Here is a 19,358-nt window from a genome sequence, read left to right as displayed (position 1 = left end):
AGCAGACATTTATTTTATTCGTTTTTATATAGCGCAAACTTTACCCGAAGGTGTCAGAGCGCTTCACAATAGGAACAGAAATGATACATGAGGAGAACATTACAAGTGAACAAATTACAAAAGCAAACGTTAAGTTACATGAGGCAAAAATGACAGTTGTGAGCAAACAAAATACAAGAGGTAGCAAACGGTGCATTACAGGAGGAAAAAGTGACGTGTGCAGGTTACAAAAACGTACAAAGTACAAGTAGAATTTAAGTGCTGCAATATATGGCAGACACTCAAACACAAGAACAAACGTTACGTAGGCAGTGGTGGCACTTGTGCAAGTATCTAAAGCAAACAAAATGTAAGAGGGAGCAAACATTGTGTTACAAGAGAAAAGTGACGTGTGCATGTTACAAACGAGTACCAAACACAGGTAGAAGGATAATGCAATAAATGGCAGAACACACTGGGAAGGCACTTCCATAGTCATGGAGAAAATGATTCTATATAATGGAGGGTCTTCCTTCAGATAATAGAGAGGGTGTGAATTACATTTGGAAGTGTCTTTGAAGGAGGAGAACTTTGAGGTCAGTTTTGAAGGCCTGGGAGGAGGTGGTGGTCCGGAGCTGAGGCGGAAGTGAGTTCCAGATTCTCACCGCGTTGCCTGAAAAGGATTGGGCAATCTATCTTTTCTTCTTGGAAGTGGGAGGTTCAAGCAGTAAATTTTCCGCATTATGTGATGGTCTAGAGCCTCCAGAGAGTTTCAGTTTATTCACTGGGGAAGCAAGGAGACGAGGAGTGCAAGGCTTAGTGGGTGATACAGGCAGTCTTGTAGATAGATCTTGCCTTGATGGGAAGCCAGCGGAGGGTGGATAGCATGGGTGTGATGTGGTCACTTCTTTTGGCCCCCTAAATGAAGCGAGCTGCTGAATGGAGAACAGATTTAAGAGGGGACAGGTGGGATTTGGGGAGGCCAGTGAGAAGAGAATTGCAGTAGTCCAGTCTGGAGAGGACCAGCGATTGGACTAGGGTTTTAAGATCTTGCTCTGGGAAGAAGCGACAAATTCCCCAAAGAAGGCGCAGTTGGTATCGAGCAGACTTTGCAATGGAGTTGATGTGGGAGATTAGATTGAGTTTTTTGTCGAGTATGACACCCAGGGATTTTGCGCTGTCGACAATTATGGGTTTATTGTTAAGTAGATTCATCTGATCCATCCATGATTGAACCGGGGGAGGAGAGAGTGAGGAGGAGGAATTCAGTTTTAGAGGGATTCAGGATCAGTTGATGGGTTGACATCCAGTTTTGAATGGAGTCCAGAGTAGAGCTTAGGATGGAGAGATCATGAGTGGAGGCAACTTTGAGGTAGATTTGAGTGTCGTCTGCGTAGAGATAGTGGACCCCGGATTTACTTAGGAGATCTCCCAGTGGTTCTAAATAGAGATTGAACAGTGTGGGTGCAAGTATAGAGCCTTGAGGAACACCTTGACCTACCGCCGAAGGAGATGAAAGACTGTTTGCTATTTTGATCATTTGGGATCTATCAGAGAGGAAGGAAGCAAACCATTTAAGCACAGTGCCCTCCATGCCCATTCTCTGTTGAAGAGTGTTGAGGAGAGTGTTGTGATTGACAGTGTCAAAGGCTGCAGAAAAGTCAAGGATAATTAGAAGACAAGACCCTCCCGAATCGAGTATCCGCAGCTCATCATCAATCACTTACAGCACGGAGGTTTCAGTGCTGCAGTTTTGGATGAAGCCGGACTGAAAGTTGTCCAGAAGATCATTGTCCTTGATCTGACGAGAGAGTTGTTTCGCTACACATCTTTCTGTGATCTTCGCAAGAAAGGGTAGGATAGTGATGGGGCGGAAGTTGTTGAGGTAATTCGCATCAGCAGTGGGTTTTTTAAACAGAGGGGTGACCTACCCAGTTTTGAAGGGGACAGGAAGGGAGCCTTGACAGAGGGAGAGGTTGACTAGAGTTGCCCAATAGGCAAGAGAATGGGTATAGAGGTCAATGGCAATGGCACTAGGGATGGGGTCAAGAGAATGGTTGGAGGGCTTTGTTTCGCGGATGCAATTGAGCAGGGCATCTTCAGAGATGGGGTCAAAGTTCTGCCAAATGACTAGTGATTTGCGCTCCTCTGGAGGGATAGGATGAGCGACCTGATCCAACAGTGATTTAACTTTTTTGTTGAAGAATACAGCGAAATCCGCTGCTTTCTTTGTAGAGTCCTCCAACTGGGGGAGAGCAGTTAGTATTCTTGATGAGATCAAATAGTTTTTTTGGGTCTATTTTTGGCTGAATCAAGGAGGGTTCTGAAGTGCGACGCTTTCCCAAGGAAGATGTGCTTGTGGTACTTGGATCTTGCTGAATGAAGCGTGGTCAAATTATCTGTAGAGGGCCCTTGCCTCCATTGTTTCTCAGGAGTCTTAAGTGCTTCCTTTCTTCATAGAGGGATTTGTTGAACCAAGGTGCTGAGGGAATGAGCCTTTTCTTTTTGCTTTGGAGAGGAGCGACGTTATTGATTTCGACTGCAAGGACTGTGAGGCATTGGGAGGTGAGTTCGTCAACATCTAGGTTCGGGTCTAGCCTTGGAAGTGACAACAAATCTGAATCACAGAGGGAAACTGTGTCAATATTTTTAGTGTCACAGAACCAGGAGGTAGCCCTCTTAGGTTGACCAAGAGTTATAGAGTGTGCAAGGTGAAGAGAGAATGGGAGGAGGAGGTGGTCAGACCAGTCTGCATGAATAGGGGTAGCTAAAGATAGCATGCCTGCTTTAGAAATAACAAGGTCCAGGATTGAGCCCTTGGAGTGTGTTGATTCTGTGCAGTGTTGGATACGATTGTTTTGCAGGGAGGAAGGTGGCCAGTGAATTCACGAAAGAGTCTTGCGGTAAGCCCCAGTGGAGATTGAAGTCACCCACGAAGGTCTGATTGTCACTTTGCGAGTATTGGTCGCTGATGAAGTCAGTGAGTTCCTCCATAAACGGAGGGCCGCTGCCAGGTGGGCGGTAAATGGCATAGAATCTGAGGGGTGAGCGGTGGTGTAGTTGAAGCTCAAGAGATAGGCTTTCAAAAGTGCGGAAGGAGCTGATAGGAAAAGCCTTAAGTTGAAGGGAGTTTCTAAAGATGACTGCAACACCTCCCCCAACTTTGTCAGTTCTGTCATTTCTAAAAATAGAATAGCCTGTGGGTAATAGGAGATCAAACATAGAATGAGAGGTATCGTTGAACCAGGTCTCTGTGAGGAAGAGCATGTCAATATTGTGAAAGGTGATGGTATCGGAGATTTCAAGTTTGTGTTTTCTTGCAGATCTGCAGTTGTGGAGCAGACAGCGCAGCTCTGTCAAGACTGTTTTGGTGACGGGGCACTTGGGCTATGAAGAGTGATAGGGATATTGTACATAGACGGGTGTGCACAGGCGGGTTTAGGTGGATGTTTGGCTCTGACAGAGGAGATGGTCGGAATAGTGTAGATGGTTGGGTTACTCGGAGATGCAAGTTGAGGAAAGGTGGTGTTAAAGGGCTTATGTGGATTAACGATGGTTGCAGACGACTGGTTATGCTTGGCTATACTGGGGTGTGGGGGCGAGGTGCATCTCGTGGGAAGGTGAGAGTGTTCCAGAGGAGTAGATGTGTAAGGAAAAGAGTAGATCTTGGAACATAAAAGTGAAATGGTAGCTACAAGCTGGGAGATGGAGGTGATAAGAGAGCCTAACTTATTTTCCAGAGAGATTAGGGCAGAGCACCAAAGGTTGTGTGGCTCGATGGAAACAGGAGGGGGTGAAATTGTTGGTGAAGACAGGGCAGGAGGAGGACAGGAGAGTTGGAGACTAGGGTCTGAAAGGTGGGGAAAGGTGGAGGTTGAGAGCGGGAGTTGGTGTATCAGAGGTGCAGGGCGGGTTGTCTTTGTTGGTGTTGCAAGAAGGAAAGGAATTAAGGACAAATTTAGGGGGAGATGGGTACGGCTCAAGGCGATGGGGTAGAAGGGGGGGAGGACTGTGTGGAATCATAGGGAAGTGGGAGGTTAGGGCGGAAAGGAGGGGAGGTGGTTGGAGAGGTTCTGTCAGCTAGGCGAGGTGGCTGTGAGGGAACGGGCATCTGGCAGAGTGAGGGGCGTTGGGAGAAGGGGAAGTTGAAGAAAGGAAATGGTTCTGCTGGGCCCGAGGGAGGGAAATGGAAAGGGTTGCCAAGGGGGAGAGGGGGTAGCATAGCAATGCTGCAGGAGTGGGGGGAAAGAGAGAGATGCTATGGGTTTGCGGAGAAATCGGGATAAATAGCGAAGGGAGGAGGGGGTAGAGAATAGTGGGAGAGAGGAATAAGGGGAGCGTAAGGAAAGTTAACTGGGGGAGAAGGTTGGAGGAGAGGTGGACTAAAAAGGAGGGTGGCAGGTAGGTGGCAGGTGGGAGGAGATGACATTGGAGTACCGGGACGGTGCAGATTGGACGAGGAGCGAATTAGCAAGATGTAAGGCTGAAGTAATGAAGGGGGGTGTACTGTGGGGGGAGGAATGTGAGAGGAGGGCACAGGAGAGGGGGAGGGTTGATGGCCGACCTGTGCTTCTCGGGGGTGCAGCCTATTAGAGTGTGGGGGGATCAGGGGAGGAGAAAGGGAGTCATGGTTGGAGCTAGATGAAGAGTCAGGGTATGACCCGGTCGCAGAAGAGGGGAGTAGGGACGGGAAGAGGTTGTCAAAGAGAGAGAGACAGGTGTCTTTGCCTTGGATCATGACAGTACCGTTGTTATAGAGTGAGATAGTAAGGGAGCTGTTGAAACACGCAGATGGGGACATTTTTAGTTGTTTCCCATGAGGGATAGAGGGGGAGGAGGTGACGTTAAGGAAATTATATAAGCTGGTGGACCAAGAGGGGGTGTCGTGAGTGAAGAAAATGAGATCGTTTTTTAGCCTCCCAACCGACCATTGTTGAATTGATCAACAAAAAGGGAATCAGGGCAACGTTCAATAGTGTTATGCTTCAATCGTTTTACTGAAGCTTTCGTCTGGTTGGAAGGATAAATGATTTTGTAGCAGTTCATTCCAGCCTTAACTCGAGTGGTGGCCATATTGGGACAATGAGGAGGAGGAGGGTGGGGGGATATGAGAAGGGTGTTACTAGGAAAGCAGTGGTGAGGAGAAGTAAAAGGACATAAAGGGGGCACATATTCCAGACGTCGGGTGAAGATATCAGAACTAATATGCCGTCCGGGAGGTGAGGCGATTAGGCACAGATCATTAGCAGAAGAAGATAGGGGGGCTTGGAAGTCTCTGTGATTCCGCTGGTATTTGTTGGGCCCTTCAACTAGGTATACATGATGCCACCTGGCACTAGATGATATTTACAAAGGGCATTGTTTACATATGACAGGGCCAACTGGACCACTGTCAGAACCATCACAAAGCAAATTTAGTAAAAGTAAAACAGATCATAAACGAACACCCAGTACCTACTGGTGATCCCTTTGTTTAGCATCAGCCTGTAGCAAAAACCACATTCGGCACCAACCGCCTCTTACACCCATAATCTCAACAGACTAATATTGGACCCTAATCTCCTGAGAATCACTAACATGAGGGGCATAAAGCACATGTTGGAACAAAATCTCACTAGCATAACCAAAATATGCAAGACAACCTCCTCATCATGTAACCACCTTTAGAGGTTCTCAGAACACGGTGCATAAATCATACTCCTTGAAAAACATTTCATACTACATGAAAAACATTTCCTAGCACCGCAAAATCGTAATAGGGCCTGAAGCCCTGTATCCAGAATGTCAGCTGGCACTAAGTGCTGCGCAGCTGTGAGGGAATGGAGCGAAGTAGTGCATCTCACTGCAAACTCAATCAAAACTGTCCCCACAGAGAGAGTGGCCTAAACGGTGCAGCTGGCACTACTTGCTGCACAGCTGTTAATGGCCTAAACGGTGCAGCTGGCACTACTTGCTGCGCAGCTGTAAAAGGCCTAAACTGTGCAGCTGGCACTACTTGCTGCGTAGCTGTAAATGAGGGAGAGTCCGCCAGGGCACTCAAAGTGTCCTTTAAGTAGATAGGAAGAAACGTTGCAGCTGCCCGCGCTGCTTCTGTACTTGATCTATTGACTGATGGTAATGGTTTATCAGTAGCACATGGGCGATGTTAAGAGGAGAGTTCCTGAGTCAGATCTGTGGGATAATGTCAATTTGCCCACTCCAAGATGGCCCCCAAATGCAGAGGGTGGAACCAGCCCATTTCACTCTCTATGCATGAGTGAATGAAGGCAAGGAAGTGCGCCATTGTCACTGAGCCATGCCTACCTTTTGTGCAGTGAATGATTTTGGTATCTCTTGTGCTGGGAACATTAGTCATGGTTTCTTAAAGTGATCTGAGACACTGGGTTAGTTAAACCTGACTTAAGAGAGTTCAACTCTGTTGTATTTGAGATTCTGGTACTATCCAACTGTGTTGCCTGGGCAGTACTGACTACACTACTACGGGTCAAGGCACTACATGTAAGACTCTCCCCTCGCCTCCCCATTCTACCTTCTTCTGCAGACTGTCTTAGGAGTACACTATCTGAAATCACATCTGATTTTACTGCAATCATCGCCCATAGGCAAGTTGAATGTTCTTAAGTCAGAAAGGTGCACAGAGACAGGAAACAGGTGATGGGGTTACTACTTACCCAGGACTATAACCTCCTCCTTTCCATGTTCTCTCTTCTCCTCACCGGTCAGAGAATCAACAATGGACTGCACCAGGCTGCAGGTTGCCAAGGCAATCTCTTCATGGTCCACAGACATGATCCGAACGATCTTGTCAAATCCAATCATGTGCACAATGGCAGTCGCCTGTAGAAGAAGCAAGATGTGCCGATGAGGACCAAGCAGTCCTGGGTATACCCATGGGAAAGCAGAATGACATTTTAACAAAAAAAGAAAGATATGTTGTGAAATTTTTGAATATTGTTAATTTGAACTTTTGCCTTTTGGAGAGCATATTTGTATTATTATAATTATTCTGACTCTTAAAGATATACAACACAATTGTTCGCTGAGCATGGCGCCGCCCCCTCGTTAACGACATCCGTATCAGAAAACCACCAAGTTTTTACCACAACAGTGTACTATTGTAGCCTGCCTGAAGTCCAAGAAAGTGATGGGGACCCATTCTGCAGAGAAGTGCATTAATCAGGATAGCACAGGTCTCACCTTTCATGAGGCTAAACTAGTGTATCCAGCTTATTGCTCCTCGAGCTCACATAGTACGGATGGTATCGTAGTTTCAATGGCAAATTCCAAACCAATAATACCACCCTCTCTTGTAGAATTGGCCCTCTAACCATCAGTCCCCCGAGAAGCAATAGCATTGACTGAGCCCGCTAGTGTTACCAGGCAAGCACTTTCCCTAAGTTCAATAGACTTAGATTTAGTACAAGATAATCCTTCTGGACTTAATGATCATTTGGTACCTTATTCCACTGTCTCAACAACACACACCTTCCCACGACCAGGAACTTTACTTTCTGACGTTTCGTTGTGTACAAGTAACTTAGTTACCTCTAACCGGACGCTCTCTGTTTTATTTTGGAACGTAGCAGGTCTCCGTTCTAAGATAAATCTCAAACCATGGTTAGATATTGTGAATGCTCATCAAATAGTATGCTTACAGGAAACTTGTGCCACCGAGCCCATGCACATTCAGGGCTACAAAACATACCACGTTCCAGCTAGTACTACAACACATGGTAGATCAAAGGGAGGCCTAGTAGCATATTTTTCAAACAACTTACCATCAACGAACGTAATAGTCCTTCTTGCTAATGTGAGTTTTCAAATTATAATGGTCTCATTCAATAAGTACATGTCACATTTGTTTATTAATTTTTACAATAATCTCCACCCTGCTGATTGTGTTAAGATTTTAACCAAAATTACTTCTTTTATAAAAGAACAACGAAATAAGTACCTGTAACAACCGGATTTTCGGACCAGATAGAATCAGCTCACCAAGACACCACTAACCCAGCCGAAACGTAACCATCTCCCTCCACAGGACCTACTTACAAAAGGCACCTGTGTACCTACCTAAGGATGGGGAATTAGCAATATACAAGCTTGGATCTTTTACAACACCACACTCATACCTTATAGCAGAGTTCTTCAAACTGTGGGGCGCGCCCCCCCCTGGGGGGGGGCGCGGTGCCATCCTAGGGGGGGCGCGGCTCCACTTAAAAGCTCACGTTTGTTGTTTAGTTTTCCCTCTGTTCTACATCGCAAATAACCACCCATTTCCAATGGGGATTTTTGATTGGCTAAAGTAGGAGCAGCAACCAATCAGCACAGGAACATCAACAGTGACGTTCTACCAATGAGGGGGGGCAGCAGCTGAGGTCGCAGGAAGTGCCGCGAAATTTGCGGGCATAAAGCTCCTGCATTATACTTTGGTTGCCTCTTCTTCCTCGCTGTGAAGAGCGGCTTCTCAAATCTAGACAGATAAGAGGGCTTTTTCAAAGACCCGGGGTGGGGGGAGAGGGTGTTCTGGCTGTTGGGCTGATGTTCGTCCGTGTCCCCATAACGGAGGGTTGGAGGGAGGGGGAATGGTCGTGCCGCTGCTCTGGAGTTTCACAGGGTTCATTCCTACAGCTGAAATGCTCCGGCTGCACTGGGAGGCACGGAGTCTCCTCTGCTAAAACGAACCGGTCCGTGCCTCCCAGTGCAGCTGGAGCATTTCAGCTGTAGGAATTAACATCTCGAGCGGTGTCCACTTTGCCCCCTCCCTCCTTCTCTCTCGATCCTTTTCGCTGTGTGAATACATAAAAGCATAATGGTGGCTGCGGGAAGTGCAGATAGTGATGATAGGAGGGGAGGGGGGAGGATGGTGACTACTTCGAGCGAAGCCACTGAAGGAAACTTAAGCAGTGTCAAAGAGCAGGGATGGAAGCACGGACGGCTGAAGGAGCACTGATGGAAGGGGGGATAGTAGTGTAGCAAAAAGTGGAAGAATTAAGGGAAAGGGATACAAAAGGCAGTGCTGAGGGAAGAAGTGCCAACGCTTGGGTTAGAGTGGGTACTGTCGAAAAAAGGAGTGTCTAAATACAACGGACGGTAATGGTAGTACTGATGAACTGTGGGAAGGTCAAAGAAAAATAGTAGATCTCTGAATAGCATACATACATGTTTGTTTAGTGGGGTATATGCACATTTCCTCATCTTTGATTGATCTGTCTCTAACCTCAAGGGGGGTTTCTCAAAGGAGCCTTCTATCCCACAGGCTGGTTGTGGGTTCTTAAAGATGACATTGTTTCTGTGGCAGTTCTTCCACTCTGCTGACTTGGTTTTCTGCTGTAGGATAATATTTCTCCTAAGGTTTCTTGCGCTATTGGTGGTTCACTTTCTCTTGGGGCCTTCACAATGCAGTCTGGTTTTCTTCAGTATGAGACTGACTTTTTCTTCGGTATCTTGAAGTCATAAACATTAGAATCATTCCATGCTGAGTGGGGCGACAACAGAGTGCTTCAATTCAAAACATATATATCTCCCCTCCTGTAGGAGGAAGGAAGGTGTGTCTGTGTCTGTGTGTCTGTGTGTCTGAGTGTGTGTATGTGTGTGTCTGTCTGTCTGTCGCACGTCTGCAGCCACGGCTGTTGTGGGAGAGACTTGTACTGCTGCATTGTCCTGAGATGTTCATGGCACTTAAACCATTCAGTATACAAAACTGTTGCTTTTTCCTAGGCTTGTCTTTTTATTACTGCCACATGATGGCATAATTCAGTGAAGCTTTATCAGTGGCCATGTCCCTTGAGAAGGGACAGGCTGGAACACATGTCTGCCCGTCGCCCTCCCCACCCTTTCGCCCCTGGAGGGGCGGCCTGATCGAAACTGCTTTCCCCAGTCGAGCAGGGACTTATTGCAGACATGAACTCACAACCTGCAGCCCTTCCCAAGCCTGGTGCGGGGGAGCCTCCGGGGACGGAGGGTTTAGAAGCAACTTGGGAAGCTGGCTCACAGGGAGCGCAGAAACCAGGCACATGGATAGATGAGTGAATGGGAAACAGGCTCCTAGGTAGCACAGGAACCAAGTGCACTGATGGGTGGATGAGCGAGTGACTGGGAAACCGGCTCCTAGGGAGCGCAAGAACCAGGCGCACTGGTGGATGAGTGAATGATCTCCCAACCTGCAGCCCTTCCAAGCCCTGGTGCGGCAAGCCTCCGGGCAGGGAGGGCTTAGAAGCAACTGTGGGAAGCTGGCTACCAGGGAGCGCTGAAAACAGGCACATGGATGGATGAGTGAGTGAATGGGAAATAGACTCCTAGGGAGCGCAGGAACCGGGCGCATGGATGGATGGATTGATGGATGAGTGAGTGAATGTGGAATTATGTAGTGTACCAGATTCCAGAAATTTCTGTCAGGTGGTGGGGGGGCCCGACATTTAAAAAAATCCAGCTGGGGGGGCTCAACTTACAAAAGTTTGAAGACCTCTGCCTTATAGTCTCGCGGCAACATAGGCCCAGACTAGACTACCCTGAGGCAGTTCTGATTACTTACCATTACACACTGATCACCATCATTGCTCGCGCAAGCCACAATTTTGTGGGTATACACACTGTATCCTCCCAGTGCTCTCACTATTTCATACATACACAAGCCACAATCCTGTGGGTATACACATTGACCACAGTCAATGCTTTCTTAACGCCACTTTCCCTAGAGGCGATCTCATTAAACACCGTATCCCCCCAGTGCTCTCGCAAGCCACAATCTTGTGGGTATACACATCGACCACGGTCAATGCTCTCATTAACGCCGCTACACAACGACGATCACTTTCCTATGAATACCTTCAGCTCTCTATATTGGGAAATCTCTCTATCTACTAGGATTACAGATAATACAATATTATAGATTGTGTGACAGATAGACAGGTCAATCCTCTCTCACACAAGAATGGCCAAATTACACTGTGTAAAGGTTATTCCCTATTTCGAGTGCTCCTCTACTCCCTTGCTCAGTTACCATTTACCTGGACGGGAGACGCATCCATTCACATAACCGCATCTGACTAGAAGAAAGGTTAACTTTATCATAAGAAAGTAACAATTACACACTAGTTCACTAAGAACTGGGATATCTTTATTCATTAATAACTACAACAATATAATACTGCAATATAACACATAGCCTGAAAAGCAAAAGGAAAGGTTAGAATGTGTGTGCACACTAATAAGAAAGGGTCGACGTCACCTTATGAGTATGAAGTCTGGACTCAGTAGTCATCTGGGTTCCCTTCTCGTCTGTGCCTTGGCTCGTCTTAGGATCACCCCTGCAGTCACGGATACACGTCTGCAACGTTATGCTCTGTCTCCTCTGCTTCCCTCCAAGTCGCTGGAACCTTCCTCTTATTCTCTGTCTCGTCTGCTGCACTCTCGCTGTCCTGCACTACTCCTCTCTCCTCTCAATCACGGACTATCTTCACCTTCCAGCTTCGATCTTATAAATCAGTTTCTGCCGCTCTGGTATTCGTTCTCTCCACTAACTGCTTCACTCTGCATGCTCTGATCTTAATATCAAAGCTCGCCAGCTGCTCCAGCTAAAATAACTTCAATCTTTCTAAGAGAGTATTAGCCTTCGGTCTTTCTCTGACTTCAAAATGGCGACTGTCTGCCTTAAGTTGATTAACTGCAATAATGCTAACGGCTAGCTGCCGCCTGCTAACTAACTGACTGACTGACTGCTTTGTGCTTTCGATAATATGGAACCTTGTTCATGCATGGAAAGTTACGGCCAGTAACCTGCCGCCCACCAAATTCTTGTACCACCCCGTGCCAAGGACACGTTCTCAGCCGGCCGGCCTGATGTTATGTCTTCGACACGAGGAAAAAATACAGTCTTTCGATAAGGGCCAGCCTGAGCCGGTTCTCTCCAAGCGAACAACACCTCATAACTAAAACATTACATTTGACCTAAAAGCATCTCAAGCTGCCGAGGCAGAAAGAAAGATGGAGTTTCTCCCGTTTGAGGCCTGCAAGGCCCGAAATAAGCATAACTCCATTAGAAGTATACTAGCAACCTTACAAAAGGACAGATTAGTACTAGTACTAAGGAATCTATCCCTTAACATAAGTTTATGGGTCCTAGAATAAAGAAAAGGATAGGGAATTACATCAAACACCTTGTAAATAGGCCAGGTCTGGGGTTCTAGTCCTCCTATTAAAATGATAGCAGGCTAAAGTCACCTTCACTCAAAAAGGGGCAGAAAACTCGGTCAGAACAGTACCCCTCTCGTAAAGTCATTAATGCACTATCATCCTCCAAAACTGGTAAGGCCCCCGGCCCGACGGAGTCCCACTTGATATCTTTGTAAGTAACATAGAACTTTGGTCACCCCTCGTCACCCAGGTAATGGCAGCAGTGTCAAAGATAGGCCTAATAGATTCCTGGCCTTCCTCCATTCTGCTCCCCATCTTTAAAAAGGGTGAACGCAACAATCCAGCCTGTTACAGGCCTATCTCCCTCCTGGACTCCTTGGGGGAAGTCGCAGGCCGTCTGATCTTGAAACGTCTCCAGGATTGGGCGTCGGGGAATAACATCCTAACCGATCTCCAGTATGGATTTCAGGAGGGACTTGGCCGTGTTGAACAGGCACTGAATCTCACCCTCCTAATAGGCAAGTATGTAGGGGCAAAAGGAGGTAATTTGTATCTAGTTTATGTCGATCTCAGCGCAGCATTCGACTGCGTGATACATTCTAGGCTGTGGTCCATTCTCAGTGAATTGGGGGTAGACCCCCCAGTTATAAAATTTCTCTGCGAGCTCTACTCTGATGCTACCGCTTGCGTGAGATATGGGATCGGAGGAGAACTATCTCCTTCATTCGCAGTAAACAAAGGAGTCAGACAGGGCTGTGTCCTGGCCCCCTTGTTATTTAATCTGTATACCAACGGGCTGGAATCGGCCATGTTAGTAGGGAGCCAGGACCTTCCATCTATTAACCACCGCCCTATTCCCGCTCTATTATACGCGGATGACTCAGTTATCTTAGCAAGAACATTAATACAGCTACAAAGGCAACTAGACAAATACTGCCAGTTTATGCTTTCCCTGGGGTTGAAAGTAAATAAAAGCAAAACATGTGTTATGCATTTCGGGCCCAAGGCGAAGAACCCTAAACCTTTTTTTATAGAACAAGTTAGATTGGAACGCGCCAGGGAATATCCCTATTTAGGTATTCTAATGGATGACCAATTATCCTGGAAACAAGCAGTGTCTAGTAAAAAGCTACTCTATCAGAGAGCAACCTCTGCTCTTGTTTCCTTTTCAAGTAAATTGGGAAAACCAGCCCCAGCCGAGTTGCTTAAAATTTATCACGCTAAATGTCATAGCGTAGCAACTTACGGCGCAGGTATTCGGGGCTACGCTCCCGTAGACGACCTACAAAAGGTCGAAAACAGGTTTTTAAAATACATCTTGGCACTTCCTCAAAGCGCCCCAATTTACGGTTGCCATATCGAGCTGGGCATTGACTATTTAATAGATAACATCAGATGTCAACCGATCCTCTTATGGCACCGTATTTGGAATAAACCGCAATGCCATTTAACCCGTTCACTAATAACTGACTGTTTATCCTTGGCTTGTTGGAGCAAAATTCCTTGGCTCTTTTATGTCTCCAATTTTTTAAAGGATTTTAACTGCACATCTTACTTCTCTGAGCCCACTTCAACATCAGACCTCTCCAGGAGTGCCCTGAAAAATCTCTGTTTAAACCACCTCAGAGATTTGCGTCTTTCTCAAGAAGTAATTAAACCAACTAATGGTCCAGATCTCCCCTGGTATCCAACCATATTTAACTTTTTTCTTATCTAACTATGAAAAATTTGTCTTAACTAGGTTTCGATGTAATTCTTTCTTTCGTCTTGTTACTTTCCCCACTGAGTTAAACTGGTCCCATGATTTGATTAAATGTCCGTGTGATGGAATGTCATCTCAGTCCACATTACATGTACTTTATTCTGCCGATACTACGAGCAACCCCGCAAGCGCTGGATTATCCCCCTTCTTCGTGCAATGGGCCTGAGAACCTGTCGGCCAGCTAATCTGGCCCTGCAGTCGTTAGACTCACAAAATGCCGCTAAATGCGTAGCTTGTTTTTTGAAATCATGTTTGAAAATCCGCTGTACAGTTTGAGCTACCGTTCTCATGATTTTATGCCTTTTTGTACACAATTCGTCATAATTGTTTTTATCCATAGTTTTTAAAGTTAATCAGTTTTTATTTGTATTATACATTGTGATTTAAACATGTACTGTAATTTTATGATGTACTTTTTATGATTCTGCTAAGTGCTAATCGAATAAAAGTTTTGAAATGAAATGAATGTAGATTTAAAAATTATAACAACAAATGACAAAGCTTCAACTGGCCTGGCTCAAAACAAACTATCCTCAAATCAATTTTAACCTACACAGAAATACCAGAATGTTCTAGTCCTCAATCAAAACGTAAAAAAGTTATCACTGGAGCAGAGTTGACTACACAAAATAAAAAAATGTAAAAAAACAAATACTTCCAGAATTTCGCAAACCTAAATGCACTGAAGAAACAAAGTAACCTATCCCATTTCATAGGAATTTTGTCACAAACTGGCAACTCATTGTACAAACAAAAGCAGAAATGTTCTATTCATACCGCTCACACAAAGAAAGCAATTGCATCAACTCACTCCCAACAAATCCCTTTCAGCGAGTGTTAAGAAAGGCTCAGCTTTCCTTTAACTCCATCGATGCGGCGCATTTTCCTGCTGTGCTCTGGAAATGTGAAAATCCCGCGGTTCATGACGAGCTCAGCTCGTCATGAGCGTACGAGAGTTGTACTTCATGACGAGCTGAGCTCGTCATGAGCGTCGAAGTGGTTAAATAACTATCACCTGCCAAATAGCAGGATCTTATCAAAACTAGCAGGCCAGCCAGTTGGCCTCCTGACCTTTGTCTTCCACAAATCTTCAAAAACATCTTTGCAACAATTTTTCAAGCACACTAATCAACAACTACTTAACAAAGTAGGTTTTTCTACAAGACTTCAAAAAGACATACGTACAACTATTATTGAAGATGGCAACACTGTCCCCTGGAAGACCTCAGAAATTACAGACCAATAGCAAATAGATCAATCCTAGGCAAATGTCTAGAAAGAGCAGCTTTTGCCCAGATATCAAAATTCATTTAGGATAATTCACTACAATCTGACTTCCAGACAAGATTGTGTCCAGGAAGAGGCACTGAATTAGACCTAACCTTCATCTGGGACTACCTTAAAACACAGTAGACGAGAAATGTTTTTATTTGATAATTTACGTAACACCTTCAAATTATTATAACTGACTCACCTCTCTATGCATTGTATTGAACGAGGTAGCCACACTACATTAACTATAACTTGAGCCTTCTCCAGGCACCGCTTATACCTTTTTATATTATATTAGTTATACTAACTAAAATACCAGCATTTGCAACAATACTTATGACGTTGCAAATCACATTTTTTGTGAGAACACATCACTATGTACTGATGTACTATTGCAAAAAACAGTAAAATTTCGCAAAACGTCTGCAGGCACAAATATCACTACGTTTAAATACACTTATCTCTACTTCAAAACTACTATTTATATAAAATAACACTGCAGTGTCTGACCATGTAAATAATAATTCATGTTCACCTCCCAGATAAATGATGAAAGCATAGAATTCTTGGATGTCAGGGTGTTTGTGAAAGAAGGACAAATTGCAACCACACTACATAGAAAAAGCACTACTGGAAATGCGACCCTACATGCCAGCAGTGCTCATCCCAAACACCTAATAGACAGTATTCCCTATGGGGAATTACTTAGACACAAACAAATCTGTACCAACAAAGATGTTTTTGATACATGTTGTGAGGAGGCCTTGGAGAGATTTAGAAGGAGGGGATATGAGGAAAGGAGATTGCAGGAAGCAGTCAAAAAAGTGAAGAAAAAATCAAGAGAATCCCTTCTTCCCACACTCCTAGAGGATAAGACAGATGGGGAGGAAGAGATACCTAGGCTTATCATACAACAGACAAGAGAGGAAGATCAGGTCAATTATCAGGCGTAACTGGCCGATAATATTGACGGCTGGTGTACTAGCCCCCAGACTTCCTGACCGACCGACCATTACGTTCATAAAAGGGCCATCTATGCGCACACAGTTAGTGAAAAACAGTCCAGAATTGAAAACCCCAGGCAGTTGGTTGACAAACAGACAAGGATTTTTTAAATGCACCTTGTGCCAGGCGTGCAAATTTGGGGACAACACATCTGAATATACTACCCCATTTAGTCCCACTGCCATTAAGATTAAGGGCAATTTTGGCTGTAGAACAGAATACGCTGTGTATGTTCTGACATGCACATGTGGCTTAAGATATGTGGGTAGTACAAAGCTACAGGTGCATGTCAGAATTCTACAACACCTACGCGCCATAGTCAACAATGACCCCACGTATCCAGTAGCGAGACACTTTAAGGCAGTGCATAGTAACGATCTCAACTGTCTTAAGTATTTTGTCATTAAAGCTGTCCCAAAACTGCGTAGAGGTGGAGATAGAGAAAAAAAGTTACGTAAACTTGAATCCACCATGATTTTGGAATTAGACAGCAAAACTCCAAATGGCCTAAACAACACGGAGGATCTCCACTATTTCCTACAAGTCAGTATTTTTCTCCCTTCAGAGTACTTTATGGGAATTTTGGGAATTTTTGAATTATGTTTCCAAATACACAGACAATGATTACCTTGCGGTCAAATACATTTTAAGCATTTATGCAGATAAACAGGTTATTTAATACGCTTCATTGCTCTTTAGTAATTTTTTCATATACACTATCACGAATGCACTAAATTTTATATTGTTTTTAACAGTATAGAATTATGTATTTTAGGCAGCACTTGCACTTTCTGTAGAAATAATTCTATATCATCATAGAATTCTCAACTTTTTTTAAAATTTTTTTATCCTCATTTGCGTGCATGGCTCCAATCTATCAAAATCAAAAGACCGCCACAGAGCAATAAGGCGTATGGTCGTGTTCTGTGCTGTCTCAGCATATAGCTGGTGGGGGAATTCATTAGGGAAGGAGGAAGACCAATTTCCATCAGCACCATTCACACAGGCCAGACATGATCTTGCTTAGGGCTGAGCCTTAGTAGTTAGTGCCCGAGTTATCGAGACCCCCATAGCACCAAAACACTTAGTCATGGAAGCATGGGTAGGCAATGCGCGCATTAATCATAGGACCTGGGGAAAGAGAAAAATAAAAATAAAAAAAACCCAGGCTTGTCGCTACTAACCAAGCATAGCCCAAAAAGCTCTCCTATTGGAATTTCCTGCCCTGGCGAGGTCGAGTTTGGAAATTTGAAGAAGTGATGCTCGCCATTCATGCACTGTGGGTGGTTGAGCATCTTTCCAGTGTCTACATATCTCCCTATGTGCCGCTAGAATGGCGTAGAATAGCAAATTGGTTGCGGCATTGCGGGCTGTACTATTAAGACCAAAGATAACAAGAGAGAGGTCTATAGAGATGTGTTCACCCAAAGATTGTGATAACTTGTTGCTAATGGCTTCCCAATAAGCAGATAGATTTGGACAGTTGAAGAACATATGGATGTCTGTTGCTGCGATTAACCCACATCTGGGACATAAGACCGGGCCTGTTAGAGAAAACTTGGTCAACCTATGCGGGGAATAGTATGCCCTATGTATAGTAAAAAGGTGGTTCCTACGAAGCCACGCAGGTTTAACTAGGTCCCAGAGTGTTGAGCAAGAGCCAATCCAAAGCTCCTCCACATCTAAACCTGGCATTGATTCAGCCCATAGTGATGTCGGTAAATGGAAGTTGGCATCTATTTCATCTATTATTTTGTTATACCAGCGTGAAATTTCTTTCTTTGCCACTGGGCTGTTTAGAAGGCAAGTTACCTAATCACTATAACCACCTATAGGCAGCTTACTAATCCGTGCTGGCTGCTCCTTATATGACTGTGACCAGCAAGAGATCTGAATATATTTAAATCTCGACAGACTTGGGCCTACTAAATAGTCCCGTGGAAGCAATGATCCATCCATAAACAAATCATCCCAACTATTGATAACCAGCTTCAATTAGCGGATTGGTAAGTGCATCCGTTGTCCAAGAAGGAGGAACGGGCAAGTTCCATATAGGAGCCTTCCCAGAATAGTAGCCAATTTTGGTCGCTTGCCTCACTTTATACCAAGTAGATGCAATCCCTTGTAAAACTTTTAATTTTATTTTCTTAAAGAAATTGGGGTCACCAAATTTGAACAAAAAACCAGATTGGTCTACTCTTTCACATTCCAATAGTGTGGAGAAAAGAAGGCCCATCCCTGTAGATGTAGGAGTTTTAAGCAACATACGTGTGTGCAAGAGCTGGAACGCCCATGCATAAATTTGAAGGTCTGGACCAGCCAGTCCTCCCTTCTCCCTATGACGTCTGATTTTTTTCCACGAAATTCTGGGACTCTTACTATTCCAAATAAAGCTGGTAATCGCACTCTGCAGCTTTGAGATTAATTTTGAATAAAAAAAAGTGGAATTGAGTTAAACAGAAAAGAAATTTTCGGTAAAATACTCATCTTCACCAGGTTAACCTTACCCAAAACAGTAAGCGGGAGGTGTGACCAGTCTCTCATAAGTTTCCGGCACTCTGCAGCTACTTTGGTGAAGTTTAGAGAAGCAATTGAGTTGATGTCTTTAATTATGTTTATCCCCAGGTAGCGAATTTGGGTTTTGGATGTCTCATTATTGTCAGTTATATCAATATTCCAGGACATTGACTCTGTCTTTAAGGCGTTAATCTCATAGCCTGAGACTTTACCAAATTTGAGAGCCAGATCGATTATCTCTGGGTATGCCTCATCATAACTTGTAGTAAAAATCATAATATCATCCGCATAAAGTGCCACCTTTTTCTCCCATGTACGTAAGAGACCTGGGAAAACCCTGGGCTACCAGATGCACAGCACGTGGGCTATACGCCTTTAAAAAAATATATTCCAAACAATAATCAATAATCAATTGATATGAATGTATAAACACATTGTTTTAATTCACAACGTTTACTGATACTTTTCAAAACATATCTGAACCCAATACAATGTTTTGTTATATAACACTGATATCTTTGTGTAAAAAACATAAATCAATGTTTTTGCATACTTCCAGCAAGTTACACTGTTTGTAAAGGTATATTAATACATAAACTGAAAAAAATGTAACAAAATGAAGGTTCCTGTTTCCCGCTGGGGGTCGCATAACTAGTTAGCATGGAGGAGTCTCTTTCGTTATCGGAAT

The 19,358-nt window shown here is 44.5% G+C and overlaps 1 protein-coding gene across 1 annotated transcript in view; it reads right to left on the bottom strand.

Moving 5' to 3' along the window:
• Positions 1–18,946, bottom strand: part of LOC147729844 (protein unc-45 homolog B-like) — a 67,083-nt gene extending 48,137 nt beyond the window's left edge. Inside the window, exons 1-2 of the mRNA XM_086954040.1 lie at positions 18,661–18,946; positions 6,651–6,857 (exon numbers count right to left, since the gene is read on the bottom strand). Of these exons, the coding sequence (XP_086810166.1) occupies positions 6,651–6,857; positions 18,661–18,946 (493 nt within the window). The remainder of the gene's footprint in view (positions 1–6,650; positions 6,858–18,660) is intronic.
• Positions 18,947–19,358: the final 412 nt, after the last annotated feature.

The sequence above is a fragment of the Lissotriton vulgaris genome, chromosome 2_1 (assembly GCF_964263255.1).
Source record: "Lissotriton vulgaris chromosome 2_1, aLisVul1.2, whole genome shotgun sequence".
In the NCBI taxonomy this organism is placed as follows: Eukaryota; Metazoa; Chordata; class Amphibia; order Caudata; family Salamandridae; genus Lissotriton; species Lissotriton vulgaris.
The sequence above is the reverse complement of the archived record's forward strand: the minus strand, read 5'-3'. Positions and strand labels throughout refer to the sequence as shown.